This window comes from Arachis ipaensis, chromosome B7, assembly GCF_059453495.1.
Source record: "Arachis ipaensis isolate K30076 ecotype BB chromosome B7, ASM5945349v1, whole genome shotgun sequence".
NCBI classification, from domain to species: Eukaryota; Viridiplantae; Streptophyta; class Magnoliopsida; order Fabales; family Fabaceae; genus Arachis; species Arachis ipaensis.
Window position 1 is genome coordinate 46,163,351 of NC_142442.1, and position 19,418 is coordinate 46,182,768.

General features: G+C 40.2%; 1 protein-coding gene across 1 annotated transcript; it reads left to right on the top strand.

The window, feature by feature from the left end:
* Positions 1-757: 757 nt before the first annotated feature.
* On the top strand, positions 758-1,348 carry LOC148551021 (uncharacterized). Its single transcript, XM_088494696.1, has one exon. The coding sequence runs from the start codon at positions 758-760 to the stop codon at positions 1,346-1,348; it is 591 nt and encodes a 196-aa protein (XP_088350822.1).
* Positions 1,349-19,418: the final 18,070 nt, after the last annotated feature.

A 19,418-nucleotide genomic window follows, 5' to 3' on the forward strand; every position in this document is an offset into this window, starting at 1 on the left:
AATAACTTGCTTTGATGACCTAGTGAGGAAATTTCTTACCAGATTTTCAATTCAGAAAGACAAAGTGAAGCATGCTCCAAACTTGCTAGGAGTTAAACAAGAAGCCAGAGAGGCACTCCAATACTATATGAAGAGATTCAAAAAGCCTGCTTGAAAATATAAAACTTGCCTACTAAAGTAGTGATAATGGAATTAGATAATGGAATTAGTTAATGGCCTTAAAGAAGGATCATTCTCTCAATACATATCTAAGCGACACCCGACTTCCTTGAAAAAGGAGGAGTACAACTTAGAGAGCCTCCCCCAATGCCCAACCTGTCCTACCCAACTCGGGAGAAGAAGAAAGAAACTAAGAAAAATGAGTACAACTTGGAAAAACCTCAAAGGTACCATAATTACACCCCACTCCGAGTCTCTATTGTGGATGTCTACAGGGAGATATGCCACACTGAGAAACTTCCTCCTCCTCGCCTAATCAAACATAAAAAGGCAGAAAGTCGGACAAAATACTGTGAGTAGCACAAGCTTTATGGATATTCTACCAATGATTCCTATGATTTAAAGAATGTCATAAAAAAGTTGGCCAGAGAAGGTCGGCTAGACAGATACTTGGTTGAGAGGTCGGATGACCAAAGGAAAAGAAAGAGAGATGAAGATTGGGGTTGGCAAGAATGCACCCCCACAAACTCCTGAATGACGCGTACACATGATTAATAGAGGGTTTGCTGGAGGAAGAATCACAAAATCCTCAAGAAAAATGCATCTTAGAGAGGTATACCAAGTCGGGAAAGATAACAGAATTCCCAATTTGTTAACCATCTCGTTCACCAAAGAAGATGCTCAAGGAGTAACACCTGGCCATGACGACCCAGTGGCAATAACAGTAATCCTTGCCAATGCAAATCTCCATAGAATTCTGGTGGATCAAGGGAGTTTGGCGGACATATTGTTTAAGCCTGCCTTTGACAAGCTCGGGTTAGATGTAAAGGATCTAAAGGCAAATTCTGACAACCTCTTCGGGATGGGGGACATGCCAATCCAACCTCTTGGATTTATATCCCTATACACCACCTTTGGAAAAGTCACAAAGTCAAGGACGTTAAGCGTTGACTATATTGTGGTCGACATCATATCAACATACAATGCCCTAATAGGTCGGATCACTTTAAACCGACTAGCAGCAGTTGTCTCTACAAGTCACTTGTGTATGAAGTTTTCCACTGCAAAAGGAATCGCCAGCATAAAGGGATATCAAAAGTTGGCACGAAAGTGTTACAATAAAAGCCTTACTCTAAAAGGCAACCCGGGCAGAAAGGAAGTCAACATTATCGAGCTCGGTGGTGTTTAACCTCGGGAAAGTAGAAGAAGTAAAAATTGGAGATCATGCTGAAAAGATAACGAATATATGGGCCAACCTAGATGGAGGCCTTAAAGCACAACTCATTGACCTCCTACGAAGAAACTCTGACCTCTTTGCTTGGAAAGCCTCCGAAATGCCTGGTATAGATCCCGACCAAATGTCTCATAAGCTTGCCGTCTACCCAGGTTCCGGACCTATTCAGCAAAACCGTCAGAAACTCGGGCCGAAAGAACACAGGTCATGGAAGAACAAGTGCAAGCGTTATTAGAAGATGGATTCATAATAGAGGTAACTATCCATTGTTTCTGGATAACGTAGTTCTGGTAAAAATGCAGAATAGAAAGTAGAGGATGTGTGTCGACTACACCGACCTGAACAAGGCTTGTCCAAAGGATTCATATCCTCTCCCAAGCATCGATGCTCTGGTTGACTCGTCCTCATGTTATCGGTATTTATTCTTCATGGACGCATACTCGGGATGCAATCAAATCCCAATGTATAAACCAGACCAAGAAAAGACTTTTTTCATCACTCCCAAGGCTAACTATTGTTACGTAGTAAAGCCTTTTGGATTAAAGAACACCGGAGCCATAAAGCAGCAATTGATGAACAAGATGTTTTCCACCACTTAGCACTTAGGAAAACTCATGGAAGTATATATGGACGATATGCTCGTCAAAACTAAGGACAACATAGCTCTTTTGTCTGACCTTTCCGAGGCATTCTTCACAATAAGAAAGCATGAGATGATATTAAATCCTCCAAAATGCACTTTTACAATAAAGGCTGGGAAGTTCTTAGGTGATATGCTCACTCAACGAGGCATAGAGGCCAACCCGGACAAGTGCACAATCATACTAGAGATGAAAAGCCCGACTTGTCTCAAAGAAGTCTAACAACTAAATGGAATGTTGGCAGCACTATCCAGGTTCTTAGCAGAATCAACATTGAAGTCTCTACTATTATACTTAATACTAAAAAATGAAAGTCAAATTGAATGGACCCAAGAATGTGAGCAAGCCTTTCAAGGTTTTAAAGCATTCCTGGGCTAACCCCCTATACTCACCAGACCTATTACGGGAGAAGAGCTCATTCTCTATTTGGTAGTGGCAAGCCGACGTATCACCTCTGCACTAATCTGAGAAGATGAGAACGGACAACAGCCTATCTACTTTATCAACAAAGCTTTGCAAGGAGCAAATCTAAACTACCAAAAGATAGAAAAGTTTGTATATGCTCTTATCCTTGCCTCCCGAAGGCTCCAACCTTACTTCCAGGATCACACTATAAAGGTCCAAACTAATCAACCCATGAAGCACATTCTACAAAAAATGGACCTAGTAGGAAGGATGCTACAATGGGTTGTGGAACTGTCCGAGTTCAATTTGAAATATGAACCTCGGACAGTAATCAAGTCCCAGTACCTTGTCGACTTTGTAGCTAAATACACTGAAAGTCGGGGAAGCCCAACAACTTGGAGCTTATACGTAGATGGATCATCCAATAAAGCCGGCTGTGGAGCAGGTGTCATCCTGGAAAGCGAACAAGGAACTCAGATAGAACTCCTGTTAAGGTTCAAGTTTCCTGCTTCTAATAACCAAGCAGAATATGAAGTCTTACTCGTTGGCTTGAAATTGGATGATAGTGTTTAGTGACTCCCAAGTGGTAACTTTGCAAGTTAATGGCACCTATCAAGCCAAAAATCCCAACATGAAAAGGTACCTAGATGAATCTTGGGAACAACTATCACAGTTCTTGAAAAGAGAGGTTTGACGTATTACTCGGGAATCAAACGCTGGAGCAGATGTCCTCTCCAAGCTAGCCAGCACCAAGCTATAGGACAACAATAGAAGTCTCATCCAGAAAACTCTCCACGCACCATCAGTTTCAAAGGTAGATGACAACTCGGACACTATGGCCATATCCAACCAAAATTTAGGATGGATGAACCCATAGTTAACTATATTAAATTTGATGTCCTTCTTGAAGATGAAAAAGAGACTCGAAGATAAGGGAAGCCCAAAATTATAACTTGGTTTACAATGTTCTATACAAAAGAGGGATATCAACACCTCTCCTAAAGTGCGTCTCGATCTCTAATATGAAAGAGGTCCTAAAGGAAGTACACAACAGCATATGTGGACACTACTTGGGAGCCCGATCACTAGCCAAGAAGGTTATCTGAGCCGGCTTCTTTTGGCCGACCTTGCAAAGAGAAGCGACTGAGTTCGTCAAAAGGTGCCCGCCTACTTCCACGTTGCACCTCCCGAAGAGCTCATCAGTGTCACCTCACCATGGCCATTCACAAAATGGGGTCTCAATCTTCTCGAACCATTCCCTCAAGCTCCAAGACAAGTAAAATACCTCATAGTTGAAATTGACTATTTTACTAAATAGATTGAGGCAGAACCATTAGCGACCATCACGGCCTAGCGAAGTCGGAAGTTTTTCTACAAGAACATTGTCACAAGGTTTAGAGTTCTCCATTCTATCACCATGGACAATGGAACTTAATTTACCGAATTGACCTTCAGAAACTTGGTGGCCAATCTCAAGATAAAGCATCAATTCACATCGGTAGAACACCCTTAGGCCAACGGACAAGCTGAAGGTCCAAACAAATTCATATTGGCCGGATTGAAGCACTGACTACAAGACGCAAAGGGAGCATGGGCATATGAGCTTTCTCAAGTCTTTTAGGCATATCAGACCACTCCTCGTTCCACAATAGGGGAGTCACCTTTCCAACTTGCTTATGAAGTGGAAGCCATGATTCCTTAGAGATCGTTGAAGAATCTCCTAGGGTTATATTCTACAATGAAGGGGTCAATACCCAAGAACAAAAGGAAGAGCTCGACCTTCTCCTGGAAGTTTGAGAACAAGCTCGGATCAAAGAGGAGGCATTAAAGAAAAGGATGGATTTGAAGTACAATCAGAAAGTAATCAAAAGAAGGTTTACGACGAACGACCTTATACTGATCCGAAATGACATCAAAATTCAGAAGTCGGGTCATGGAAAGCTGGCTGCAAATAGAAAAGGATGCTAAAAGATTGTTGAAGACATAGGGAAAGGTTATTACAAAGTGTCTGACTTACAAGGGAAGGAACTCCCGAGGTCGTGGCACACGAGTAACTAAAAGAAGTACTATAGTTAGGTAGCGTACTTTGTTCCCTGGTGTACTCTTTTTCCCAACTTCATTATTTTTTTTCCGAGAAGGGTTTTTCCTGAAGGGAGTTTTAACGAGGCACCATTGATAAACCACTATTTTATAGTTTATATTGTGTTTAATTGTGTGATTTTATCATGATCCTTACCTACTTATTCATTAAATTAGCATGAAATTATAATTCCTTCCTGAATTTATAACATGTGTGAAAACTGCTTCCTAGAGACTTTAATTATGTAATTTTAATTCTCCTCTATTCCATTCGATGCCGTGATCTGTGTGTTGAGTGTTTCAGACTTTATAGGGCATGAATGAGTTGGAAATTGGAAAGGAAGCTAGCAAAAATGGAAGGAACACAAGAATTTGAGGAGGTAACCAGCGAGAAGTGACGTGGTCGCATGGCTCACGCGACCGCGCGAAGGAGAGCAAATCACAGTGACGCGGCCGCATGGCTCACGCGGCCGCGCGGATTGGGAAATCTCAAGCGACGCGATAGCGTGGACGACACGAACGCGTGGCAAGGAAAAGCGCGAATGACGCGTCCGCATGGATGACGCGTTCGCGTTACATGTGCGATCTGCATAATCTGCAGAATTTGCTGGGGGCAATTTTGGACCTTATTTCGACCCAATTTTCGGCCCGGAACAACAGACTAGAGCCAGAGAATATGCAGAAACAAAAGACAACATTCATTCTACACAGTTTGCAGTTTTAGATCTAGTTTTACTCTTTTAGGTTTCTCTCTCTAGGTTTTAGAATTTTAATTTTCAATTGGTCTTAGCATTGGAACATTGAGAAGAGCTATTTCCTCATCAAGACTTCGTCATTCTAGTTCGTTCTCTTAACTTGGTTTTATTCTTCCATGTTCTTTGCTTTGTTCAATTTTGTCATTTGAATACTTTCATGATTATTTAGTACAAGGATTATTTCTTCCATTTTAATTTATTTTCCATTCCAATAATCATATCTTCTTTTAATTCCCTTTCATGTGTTATGGATTATTATTTACAATGAGTGAGTAGTTCCCTCACTTGATGGGGAGTTGATTGAAAGGAACTCTTGAGTTGGAAGGATTGAAAGAAAATTTGTAATTGGGTTAACTGTTGGATTGTTATCTAATCACTAACACCAATCCCTTTGAACTAAGTGGGTTGTAACTCGTGAACAGATCTAGCATTCCAACTTGTTTGACTTTCCTTTACCTAGTAAAGGATAACTAAACAGAACAACCATTAATTATAAATTAATCTTGAAATCATCTCATCAATAATAGAGATTCCAACTAATCAACTCCCAGTCAAGGCTTTTATTCATATTATTTGAATTTTCTCAATTTAGTTTTCCACCTACTTAACTCAACTTCTTGGAACATTTGATTAATAAAATAGCACACTTTTCTGCAACTCGTTGGGAGATGACCTGGGACTTAAACTCCCAGTAATTTTTAATTTAAACTCTCTGTGACATATTTCTAAATTGATAGGCAGATTTTCGGTGACTTAAGAACTATACTTGCAACGTAACTATTTTAATAATTTTTAATTCACCAACTTCTGTGCTTCGTCAATTTTTGGCGCCGTTGCCGGGGAGTTGCAATAGAGTGCTAAAGTTATTAATTAGAATTTATTTATTTACATTTTATTTTATTTTGCTACTATGAGCTGCATGTTTCTTTCGTCAAATGACGCGTTCACTTCCTGATCCGCGCTTGCTAATATTCGATCCTGAAATTGAAAGGACTATTTCACGAATAAGGCGAGAACAGCGTCGGTTAGTCCGCTCTGAGGGCGGATCTGAAAGTGAACTTGAGGAAGAAACCAGCCCCCGTTCTATTGATTCGGTTGTTTTACGTGCAGAAGACATGGCAGCTAGGAGAGTTACCATCCAGGAGGAAGGAGCCCCTGATTTTATAATGCAACCGTTTCAAGCGCATCATCCAGCGGTAGCTACAGATTTTGAAATAAAGACTGCACTGCTAAATTTGATGCCCAAGTTTCATGGCCTACCTGCTCAAGAGCCTATCAAGCACTTGAAAGATTTCCAGGCAGCTTGTTCTACTGTCAGACGTGATGGTACTGATGAAACTTCAATTTTGCTGAAAGCTTTCCCGTTTTCTCTTGAGGGAAAAGTAAGAGAGTGGTACTACACTCAACCTATAGCAAATGTATCCAACTGGGATACACTTAGAAAGGAGTTTTTGGATAAATTCTTTCCATCTGAAGTTACTGATAAACTGAGGAAGGATATTTTCACAATTGTTCAGGATGACAATGAGACTCTCTTTGAATACTGGGAGCGCTTCAATAATCTTCTGGAAGCATGCCCCCACCACATGATTAACAAGATAGTGTTACTTAGCGGCTTGGCAATTGATCAGTGATTTAGCTGAATCTACTAGGAACCATAGACAAAAGTAAGGTCATTCAAAAGCCGTTGCAGAAGTATCCTCTAGCAGAGAGACTGCGGCTCTAGCTCAGAGTATATGTGAGATGACCAACTTGATGAAGCAGATGCAATTGAATCAACAATAAGCTCAGCAAGCTCAACCTCCTCCACCACAGCAAAACCAACAACTAGTCCCGCAAAGAATTTGCGGAATCTGTGCTAATTATAGCCATTACACTGATGAATACCCGCAGCTCCAACAAGAAGACAACATGGTGGCATCCACTCATAACTTCTATGACCGCCCCAACCAAGGGTACAATCAAAGTGGAATAATAACAACAATAGGCAGATTTTCGGTGAGTTAAGAACTATACTTGCAACGTAACTATTTTAATAATTTTTAATTCACCAACTTCTGTGCTTTGTCAACCATAGCAAGGGCCAAGGATACACAAAAATCCTTAGTAGCAAATTTATGTAAGGCATATTTCATTTATCAATGGTAAATCCACTTTTTCTTTAAAGTTTCCTATAAAAATGCATTAATTTAAGCTTGATAAACTGCGAAAATCATTGCCCGACCTAGAATGGTCGGCAAGATGAAGCATCGAGGTACAAATTAATGTAAGAAGTTATATGATAAACCCCAACTTTGTGGTTTATCTTTTGTTGAATTTAGGGGATTTTATCAACTTATCTCACATTTATTCAATAAAATAGTATGGTTTTTGTAATTCTTCCCAATTTGTGCTTAAGGGTAAAAACATTCTTTTTAGCCCTTAAAATAGCTAAATTTAATTCACTTTAATTCCATTCGATGTCTTGATATATTTGTTGAGTGATTTTAGGTTTATAAGGCAAGTATTGGATGGAAGAAGTGAAGAGAAAAGCATGCAAAGTGGAGAATTCATGAGGAAATGAGGATTTGCTAAATTAAAGGCCACGCGTACGCGTCGGTGAGGAGGAGATCTGCCAACGATGCGCACCCGTCACCCACGCGTAGGCGTGAGGAGAGAATTCGACAGGCGACGCGCACGCATGACGCTGATCATGTGACCTCATTAAAGTGAAAACCCTGGGGGCATTTTCTGAGGCTATTTGGTGCAGAATTCAAGATGGAAAAAAGGGGGAGCAATTAGATAGTGTAGGAAACATGCCTTAGGTTAGTTCTAGAGAGAGAAGCTCCCTCTTCTCTCTAGAAATTAGAGTTCTTAGTTTAGTTTTCTCTTAGATTTAGGTTTAATTACTTATTTTGATTTAGTTCCCTTTACTTTTCCTTGTTGATTTGCTTTAATCTTCTTAGTTTCTCTTGTTATTTCCTTTATTTTACCAATTTTTATGTTATATGAACTCTTATTAATTCCCCTTTCCTTTAATGCAATTCGAGGTTTTATGTTCCTTTTCTTGCTTGTTTGAGTTGTTATTGTTAATTTCTTGTATTGGGTAGTTGTAGAGTTTATTATTCCTTGCAATTTACTATGCTTTCCCTTTATGCCTTCCAAGTGTTTGACAAAATGCTTGGTTGGGCTTTAGAGTAGTTTTTTAGCGTTCTTGGCTTAGAAAGAGAAATTAGGTGCTCTTGAGTCATTAATACCAAATTTAGATTGGTGATCTAGAGTGATTAGTTAGCTTGTATCATTAATATTACTTATGGATTGGGATTAACTAGTCCTATTTGACTTTCTTCCTATGTTGAAGATAACATTATACCTTCTTCCGATTTTAGAGATGACAAAATAGGATTAGCTCTTGTTAACTATTGTATGATAGTTAATGACTAGGGTAGAAAGCCTAGATTCTTAATCCTTGCCATGAATGCCTCTTTTTAGTAATTTCTTTCTTTAGCTGTTTTCTTTACTTTTGTTGTCATTTAAATTCTTGTTTCTTTATCAACCCAACCCGTGAAACTCATAACCAATAATTGAGCACTCGATTGTAATTCCTAGGAAGAACGACCTGGGACTAATACTCTCAGTTATTTTTATTGGGTTGAACTTGTGACAACCAAAACTAAACTTTGAGTAAGGATTGTGTGTTGGTTCGAAAATATACTTTGACGAGGTTATTTGTGACATTCCTAACCGACGATAATCCTTACATCAAGTTTTTGGTACCGTTGCCGAGGAATTGCAATGTGTGCTTATTATTGGTTATTGTATATATGTTGATAGTGTGAATAGGTTTTCTCTTTGTTTGTTTGCTTGTTTGAGTCACTAGTTAGGTCCTAGTTTCTTTATCTCTTGTTAGCTTTTGTTTTTGGTTTTCCTTTTCTACCATGAATTCTCATCCCTTTGGCTGTGAGTTTGGTTCAAACTATATTGTAGGAAATAGAAATGGAGACTTTAATGGAGGCTTGCATCAAGGATTTGGAAATCAAAGATGGGAGGAGCCTCAAGCATATAGACAACCTTCTTGGCAACAACCTCCTCCGGTTTCTTATGGGTATAATCCAACTCCTAATGCATACCAACCTAATGGATGTGGTGACCCTCATTGTCGTTGTCAACCATAACCACCACATGCATAAGACCTCTTCCCTTAACATAGTCCTCAACAACCTCACTCACAAGCCCCATACCACCACTCACCTCCATATGATCCAAATCCATATCCACCACACCAACAATCATATGAGCCATATTTAGAACCACCACCATTCCAACATCAATATTCTCAAGAACCGTCAATTCCATATACATCACCTCCATACTCTTACCAAGATGAACCACCTTCCAATTATGAACCCTTTCTCCCAAGCAATGAACCCTCTCTTCCACCACCTCCTTCAATGGATAAAGTTTTCCAACCCTTTATGCAAGAACAAAGAGATCTTTACTCTCGTCTTCAAAAGCAAGAAGAGGAGCAGAAGAGGTTAGAAACCATGTTGGCTACCATGAATGAAGCCGCAAACCGTATGGCCTCCTACATAAGTTCATATATTCAAGACACTCCCATTGACGAATGTGGAGGATCAACCAAAGAGCATAGTGAATGAGTGAATTTAGAGCTTCAAGGTCAAGAAGAGGAGTTAAAGTAGGAATTGCAACAAGAGGAGGAAGTTGAGACAATTGAGCCAGAAGGAGTGGTTGAAGAATGAGGAGAGGTTGATCAAGAATTGGACTCAATCGTTGATGAGTTCTTGTCCTCACTAACAAATCACCTCGAAGATCCCATTGAGCTTTCTTCCATAGAGCTTGAAAGTGATGTTAAGGAGGGTGCACAACCTCCAAAGCATATGGTGAATGATGAAGAATTGGAAGAAGTTGAGCAAGCAATAAATATTCCTCTTGATGATGAATCTGCACCAACACATGAGCCTCTTGAGATTGAAGAATCTTCTTCTATTAAAATTGAGGTTGATGTTGAGATGAGTTTCACATTACCTCCAAGTTATGACATGAAGGATGGAGAAGAGTTAAAAGAGGTTGGTGAGCAAGCAAATGAATGTAAAGGACCTTGTCAAGAGGTGAACATCGAAGATTCTTGTCAAGAGGTGGAGGTAATCAAAGAAGAGCACAAGGGAGTGGACCTCACATTGTCAAAGTGTGGGGATGTCTCTCTTCCTAAGTCACCATCATCCTTTATACCATTCAAGTGGGTAAATCTCTTATCTCTAAGCTTTTTAATTCCACTTGAATATGGTTTGCTTGAAATGGATGGCCAACTTAGAGCTCTTTGTGGAATAAAAAGCAAGAAAGAGTTGGTTAGTGGTAGGCATCACAATTCAAGGTTCACTATGGTTGAATCACCAAAATATAAGTGCAAGGGATGGTGTAGTGCTACATTGATAGGATCTAGGAAGGTGTCTGGATACTCAATTGAGAATTCACAAGCCTTGTCACTCGGACTGAACTATGGTAGTCAACAAGAAGATGGATGCAAGAACAAGGTTTGGGACCCCAGAATTCATTTCAATAATCAACACTCTTGGGGCCTTGTCACTTGCTCAAGCTTACTTGAAGGCCGTATGCGCCTAATTTGGGATCCCGATGGACATTTGATATGCAAACATTGGTGGGAATTCAAGGATGAATTCAAGCATAAGCCACCATAGCAAGGACCCCATCAATTTTCCAACTTAAGGACAATAAATAAAAGTGTTAGGTGGGAGACTGATGCGGGGAGAGGCTAGGATCAATTCGCATGTGGGTTAGGAACTCGGTTATCCAAAGAGAACGAATTTAACGTTGCAAGTATAGTCCTAACCCTATGAATTGGCCCCTTGGATCAAATTAGAAAAATTCACAAGATATGTCACAAGCAAGACCAAATTAAAACTGAGAGTATTAGACTCCCGAGTCATCTCCCTAGGAGCACTTTTAGAACAATGAGTGTGCAATTTCGGTTGTAGTAATCAACGGGTTGTGAATGAAGAAATGAACATATAAAGTAATAAAAGAACATGCAAAATTGTAATGATTGAACTCATTAAGAAATTAAAGAACCGACTATGTAATATAAACAAGTAAAGTATAAAAGAAATCAACATATAAAGGTATAAAAGATTGAAAGCATCGAAAAGAGTCTTGGCTTGGAGTGAGCTAAGGGTCCTTTCCTTGTTGGAACCACAACTATGACAATTATGATGGATTAGTCTCACTTGATCAACCCTTACATCGGAAAGTACGTTAAATGAGCATAAGTGTCCTTTACCCACAAATCCTAACTTGCTTGCTAATTACCTTAGCAACAAATTAGCGTTAGTGGGAACAAGAACAATTAACAACCCAAGAATTGAAACTAAATGTTGGACATTCCAACTCTAGGAACCCAATTGCTCACCTTACCCAAGCCAAGACCCAAAAATTTAGCCTAAAACCATGTTTGACATTTTGTCAAATACTTGGTGGGCAAAAAGCTTAAACATAAGGAAAATTGATGCACGGAAACTTGTCTCTCAACAATTTTCCTTCGGCAAGTATACCGAATTGTCGTCAAGTAAAAACTCACAATAGAGTGAGGTCGAATCCCACAGGGATTGATTGGTCAAGCAACTTTAATTAGAGGAATGTTCTAGTTGAGCGAAGCAGAATTTGATTTGAGATTTGCAGAAAATTAAATGGCGGGAAAGTAAATAGCAGAAAATGTAAATTGCTGGAAATAAAGAGCTAAATGTAAATGGCGGAAAGTAAATTGCAGAATCTTAAATGGGAATGGGGAAGATGCTCATAAAAGTAAATTGCAGAAATTAAAGAGAATGGGTAAGATCAAAAATGGGGAATTCATTGGGTTTAGGAGATGTTGCATTCTCCGGATCAAGTTTATTTTCATCTCTTCCTCAATCAATGTGTTCATTGATCTCCTTGGCAATATTAAGTAATCGAATTACAATTTCTTGTAATTCAATCTCTCAAATCTTGATCAATAGCCAATTCCTTGGTCAATTGCTCATGAGAAGAGATGAAGTATGGTCACTGATTATACCACATGCCTTCCCAAATCAAGTGTTGGTAGAATTATAGTCACCATATCCATCCAACCCCAATTTGGTCCAACATGAGAAAGTATTTCTAGCATGATCTCTTCATTCCTCATCCAAGGTTCAGAAGAGATCCAAGTATGAATAGCTTCTTTTCCAAGATAACTACCCAATTGGATGAAGATTGAAAGCTTTCTAGTAAAATCAAGAGAAAAGATAGAAGAAGAATAATGAAAACTAATATTGATCCATCAAATTACAACAGAGCTCCCTAACCCAATGAAAGGTGTGGGTTCTAGAACGTTAGTGACAATCACCTTTTCACTAACGTTCCTCACCCAGGGATGATCCATGTTAACTTCAACGTTAGTGGCATCAACGTGACCACTAACGTTGCCTCTTGATCCTTCGCACACGTTATTGGGACTCACCTTTTTCAATAACGTTGAGAGTCCTCCCTCCCCCTACGTTAGAGTTCACGTTAACTTAGTTAACGTGGCTCTTAACGTAGGCTTGCCAATTCTTCGAGAACGTTAGTGACACCTACCTTTGTCACTAACGTTCCAAGGTGCCCCTACTTCCCACGTTAGAGTCCACGTTAACTAAGTTAACGTGGCTTCTAACGTGGTAATGGTAGCAATCTCTAACGTTAGTGACAAAGGTGAGTGTCACTAACGTTGGCTCATCATCCTATCCTCAACGTTTGCTTCCACGTTAACTAAGTTAATGTGGGAGTTAACGTGGCTCATAGTGGCTCATTGTGGCTCATTCCAACGTTAGTGACAAAGGTGAGTGTCACTAACGTTGGCGATTGTTTGCTTTCTCTACGTTAACTTCCACGTTAACTAACGTTAACTAAGTTAACGTGGGAGTTAACGTATCTCAAGGTGGCTTAGTCCAACGTTAGTGACAATGGTGAGTGTCACTAACGTTGGCCATTCTTTTGCTTCCCAATGTTAGAGTCCACGTTAACTAAGTTAACATGGAAGCTAACGTGGCCAATATGAGCTTGGTCCAACGTTAGTGACAAAGGTGAGTGTCACTAACGTTGGCTCCACTTTCTTTCTTCCACATTAGAGTTCACATTAACTTAGTTAACGTGACTCTTAACGTGGGCTATGATGGCTTCGAGGACGTTATTGGCAATTACTTTTCTTATTAACGTTGCAAGCTAGCTCCCATTCCACGTTAGTGGTCACGTTAGTTAGACTAACGTGGCTGCTAACGTGGTTCTTTCTTGCTTCCTTTGTCCTGAAATCAAGCAATAAAGTGCATCAAAGTTCTAATCCACATCATGAGACATGCATCATCCAATTTGTCATCTAATTCATGCAAAATTCCCATGAAATCATGTAAAGTGCACAATGTATGCTTAAATCAAGATGTAAGTGAAATTCCACCCAAAACTTGCTTATTTCCTAAGAAAATGCATGAAACTACCTTAAAATAGTAAAGAAAAGGTCAGTGAAATTGGCCAAAATGCCCTGGCATCACAACACCAAACTTAAAGCTTGCTTGTCCCTAAGCAAGTATTGGAACAAGAGAATGATGAATGAAATGCCAAGAGAAGTGAGTCATTATTGTGGAAGTTATGTCCTTGGTTTTATGGTGGTTTCATGCATAGCAACTTAGGTTCGTTCCTTCACTGGCTTTCAGACCTTTATCATGTCCTGAAATGCTCATTTGACTGCACCCTATGAGACTCTTATTCTCTGATCCTTTTTGTCATTTTAGGGCTTATTTGAGTTCTTAGACTAGATGCTCTGTAAGGGGGCGACTCTTTAAGATAAGCTTTCATCCAGCACTCCCGAACCAGTTGGTTCAAGGTGCTAGGTGTTAAGACACCCCTAAGGACTTACTCCCTCAAGTCTCTTTCCCCCATACATACACACCACAGGCACATGGTTTGTTATTTTCTTTCTTGAGACCTTGGTGTCCAGCACCTCTTTGGGTTACTAAGTGTTCTGTAGCGAAGGTTACTCTTGATAGTGGACTTTCAGCTGATAATCCCGGGTTATTTAACCCAAGTTACCAAGTGATAAGGCACCCCTAAGAGCTTATTCATCCAAGTAAATCCCTTACACAGGAACACCAGAGACACTTCCCTCAAGATTCAAACCCTTGGTGCCTAGCCTTATTTCTTACTCTTTTTCTTTTATTCTTAACTTTCATTTTTCTTTCCCTTTTCTTTTATTTGGATCTTGTTATTTGGCTAGTCTCATGGGGTGTGTTTCAAACATATGATTCAGGACAGATAGTTGCCTTCCCACCTTATTGGTGAACCAACTTAGCTAATCTATTATCACACCACAAATCTAGGAACTTACTCCACAATATGAATTCCACTCTGGTCTTTGATAACACACATTCTCTTTTTATTTGATTAAAAAGGAGGCAAGCAACACAATAAGCAAGATGGAATTAAAAACTAGCAATCACAGACCTAAGCAATGAGAATACTAAAAATAGAATTGAAAATCCTAAACTACCATGGAAGCATGTTCTATTTCATACATGATTTTCCTTATTTAAAACTTTGAAAAAGATGGGACAATGAGGGAACTCCACCACCTTTTACTCATGGGGTTGCCCCTGCTCTCCTTCTTGTTTGTCCTCTTTGTGTCTACTTGTGCTTCCTTGCATCCGTGCTAGTCTGGCTCTTTTCCAGTCTTCAAGTGCCTTCTTTACTGATTCATGACTCTTCTCAACCCTTACTCTTTCTTCTCGTGCTAACTCATCCTTCACTTCGTCATATTTTGTGATTCCCGGATGTACATTAGGTAGCTATCCAACTAAGTATCCAAGCCTTGCTAGCATGTTTACATGATTTCCACTTTCACTCATGTAAACCCCTTCAGAGAATGCCCTGTGCTCGTCAAAGAGTTCTGCTTGTTCTATTTGTTTTCGATGCATCTCATGTATGAGTGCACCTTGATGTGCTTGGATGTTGATTAGCTTCTGGAAAGATTCTTGTTGTTCATTTTGCCTTTGTTCTATCTTGTGAAAAGATTCACCCCATTGTTTTCCTTGTTCCAATTGTTGCTCCATCACATTTGCTTCTGCTACTCCCCTTGTTGATTCGTCCATCTAGAAAATGATTCTTCTTGGTGGTTCATCATTTGTAGCTGGAGCTCCTTCTGTGCCTCTTGATTTTCCCAATATTGCCTAGATAAGCCATCAATAGCTTCTTGTAATTGGTGCATGTTCAAGGTGGCTGGGGCTTGCTCTTCTAGGTCTTGTCCTTCTACTACTTGATGGGCTGGCCTCTTCCTAGGCTTCCATTGAGGTAGGGGAGATGCAACAGCATTCATCCGTCGGACCGTAATTGGAATGCCCTCTTTTATCCACTCGGGGTCTTCGTCTTCAAACACCACCCCAGCCCTGTCGCATAGTCGAAAAATAGTGCTGGGGTAGCCTAACTTTCCTCTAGAATCGCTATTCTCGGCCCTCTTCCTGATGCCTTGGGCTATGAGTTCATGAACCTTGATCTCTCCTCCTTTGAGTATACAGTGCACCATTGTGGCTCTCTTGAGATTCACCTCTGAGTTGTTCCCGGTGGGGAGGATGGATCTCCTTACAATTTCGAACCACCCATTTGCTTCGGGAGTGAGGTCCCCTCTCTTAATGAACTTGGGTTTCCTTTCGGAATCTCGCACCCATTCAACGCCTGGTACACATATATCTTGCACAATCTAGTCATAATTGGGGCTGTTATCAATTCTTGAATGATAGATCTCTTCCTCAAACGGTATAGACCGTAACTTTAATGCCCTCATGACGCTCATGGGACTGAAATCCACGGTCTTTCCTCTTACAAAACTTGTGTAAGACTCATCTGCCTTATCATATCGGACAACATTTGCATAAAACTCTTTTACAAGATTTGCATTTACCCTAGTGACCGGATCAGTGAGGAGCTCCCATCTTCTCTTTTCCACCTTCTTTGTGATTTCGAGGCACTCAGTCTTTCTGACTTGAAATCCTAGCTCATATATGATCTCTTTATCAACCATCTACCCATACTGCAACACATGGTGAAGGGTTCTAAATTTCTTTTCATCAAAAGGGCGTTGCTCCACAGGCTCCTTTCCCTTTCTTCTTTTAGAGCTTGATGATGCCATCAGTGATTTTGGCTATGTAAAGGTGTTGGATTTCGAGAATGAGAGGTTTGAAGAAGTGGTTGTTGGAATGTGGAGTATAAAGGATGGGAATTTCGAATGTGGAAGGGGTACGGACTAAAATCACTTATATAAGGAAGTGGTAAGTGAATGAAAGGTTTGGATTGATAGAGTGGTTGTGTGATGAACGGATGGGGTTTTAGCATAGGATGAGCACAAGGATCCTGATCTTTATGAAGGAGATTGGTTCGGTCTCCAAGGGTCTCATTCTTTCAATTTTTGCATGGCAACATTTTTCAATGCATTCCCCCTTGAGACACGTGTGAAATACTCTCCTTTTGTGGTAGCCGAATCTTCCTTTCTATTGTCCATCAATTTTCCTATAAAACAAAAAAAGTGTAATTATTAATTGTGTAGATAGTGGCTGCAAAATAAAAATGGGAACAACTACCATTTTTTTTTAGTTTTTGTTTATAACTAACTAAGTAGTATTCATGAATGCCAACCAACTGATTAACTGAATATCCATGTATGCAACATTGGCAACACCAAACTTAGTTTGGTGCCATGTGGTGTAAAAGATTTGTTCAAGACCCCTAAGAGTGACATGATGTGGGTTACATTCATGTTCTCTTAGTGTGCCTTGAACACCAAACTTGTTCCTCACTATATGTTGCACACAATGATTCATTCAAGTGCATATCAAGTTGATTTGAATTTCATGAACCTTGATTTATTAACTATTTTTAAAAGCATGTAAAACATAGGTTGCCTCCCATGAAGCGCTTCTTTAGCGTCACTAGCTTGACGTTCTGCCTTTATCAGGGTGGTTGGTAGTGCTTCAAGTCCTCCCCCCTTGCAGTAAATCTATCTCCATTGGCTTCATCAAGGATCTCCACGTGTTCCAAGGAGAGGACTCTGTTGATGGTAAAAACTTTAGGTAGCTAAGATGGGATGGTGGGGAGATCGGGGGGAATGGCTGGGAAGTAAGCTGAGATTACTTTATCCCCTGGAGAGAAATCCTCTGTAGGGATCTTCTTGTTCCTCCACCTCCTTGGTACCTTCTTCTTTGTTTCTTTTGATGTTGCCTTGCTCTTTGTGACCTCCTCTTCCAAATAGGTTTCGTTGCTGGTCTCATATAGCTCTGGTGGTTTAGGTTCCTCCTGATTTTCTTTGAGCTGTGACAGCTGCTGATTGCCTTGTTCCTCAACTAAGGAGATTTCCAGATGTGCTGGTTGTGCTTCAGTACTTATTTCTTCCTTCAGTATCTCACTGTGATCTTTGCTTGGTTCTTTGTTCTCTTGATCTGTTTCTTGTGAGGGCTTGAAAACATTGAAACTGAGTTATTCATCATGGATCCTCAAAATTAGCTCCCCTCGCTCCACATCTATAAGTGCTCTGGTGGTAGCCAGGAATGGTCTTCCCAATATAATTGGGTGCAGGTGACTCTCTTCCATGTCCAAGATGACAAAGTCTGTGGGCAGGGAGTATTTTCCAACCTTCACTAGCACATTTTCAACCACTCCTACTGCTTATTTTTTAGTTTTGTCAGCCATCTTGATAACTACATCTGTGGGTATTATCTCATTGATCTGTAGCCTTTTCATAAGTGATAAAGGCATTAAGTTGATGCTTGCTCCGAGATCGCAAAGTCCTTTATCAAACATTGTTTCTCCTATGTTACAGGGGATGTAGAAACTCCATGGGTCCTTCCTTTTTTTAGGCAACTCTAGTTGAATGAGAGCACTGCACTCCTTGTTCATCATTATGGTTTGTCCTCCCTTGAGTGAGCTTTTCTTGGTCAGCAGTTCCTTCATATACTTAATGTATGAGGGCATTTGTTAGAGGGCCTTGATGAATGGTATGTTTACATGGAGAGATACAAACATGTCAAGAAACCTTGAGTATAGTCTCTTCTCTACACAGCCATTTAGTAATTGGGGAAAGGGTGCATAGAGTCTCAGCAGCTCCTTCTGTGTCAGCTCTTTCTGTGTAATTGTGGTTTCTTGATGATTTTCCCCCTGCTTTCCTGCTGAAGTGTCTTTAGGTTGTTCTGATGGGTTGTTCAGCTCTTCCTCAGTCTCCTTATCACTTATAGTCACCATCTTGCAATCTTTCCATTTGACTTTCTTTGCTTCACCTCTTGGATTTTTCTCTGTGTCACTTGGAAACCCATCAGTAGGTTTGGGAATCTTCTCAGATAAGTATCCCACTTGAAATTCCAGCTTCTTGATGGTGTCTCCCTGGTTCTTGATACTGGCTCGCACCTCCTCTTTGAACACCTTGTTATCTTGAATCTCTTTGCATATGCTTTCAAGTATATTCTCAATCCTTGAGAGTCTATCTTCAGATGATGAGGAGTTGAGGTTGGATGGGTGAGTTGGGTTATTTTGGTTTTGGTATGGATGTAGAGAGGTGTTGTTAGGGTGGTGTTGATATGATCTCTGTGTGGAATGTTGGTGAGCTGCATGGTTGTTAGGGTTGTGACGTCTCTGATCTTGGCTTTGATCTTGTTGATTTCTCCACCAAAAGTTTGGGTGATTCCTCCATCCAGGGTTGTAGGTCTTGGAGTATGGGTCATGGTTCTGCCTGGGCGAGTTTTCAATGTAGTTGGCTTGTTCATGCTCACTTTCTGCTTCTGCATTCACTCCTTCTTGAGTTGTTGATGAGGTGGTGATTGCTGCTACTTGGTTCCTCTCCAACTTCTTGGTGAGGTCAGCTAATTGCTTGGTAATGAGCTTGTTTTGGGCCAGCAGTGCATCTACATTGTTTAGCTCCATCACTCCTCTAGTGTTGCCTCTTTCAGAAGCATAGAAATAGTCATTCTCTGCTACAGTCTCAATGACATCTATGGCTTCTTCAATGGTCTTCTTCTTGTTCAGAGATCCCCTGATGAGTGGTCTACTGCCTTCTTTGATTCATAAAAAAGACCTTCATAGAAAATGTGCAGCTGCACCCATTCGTTG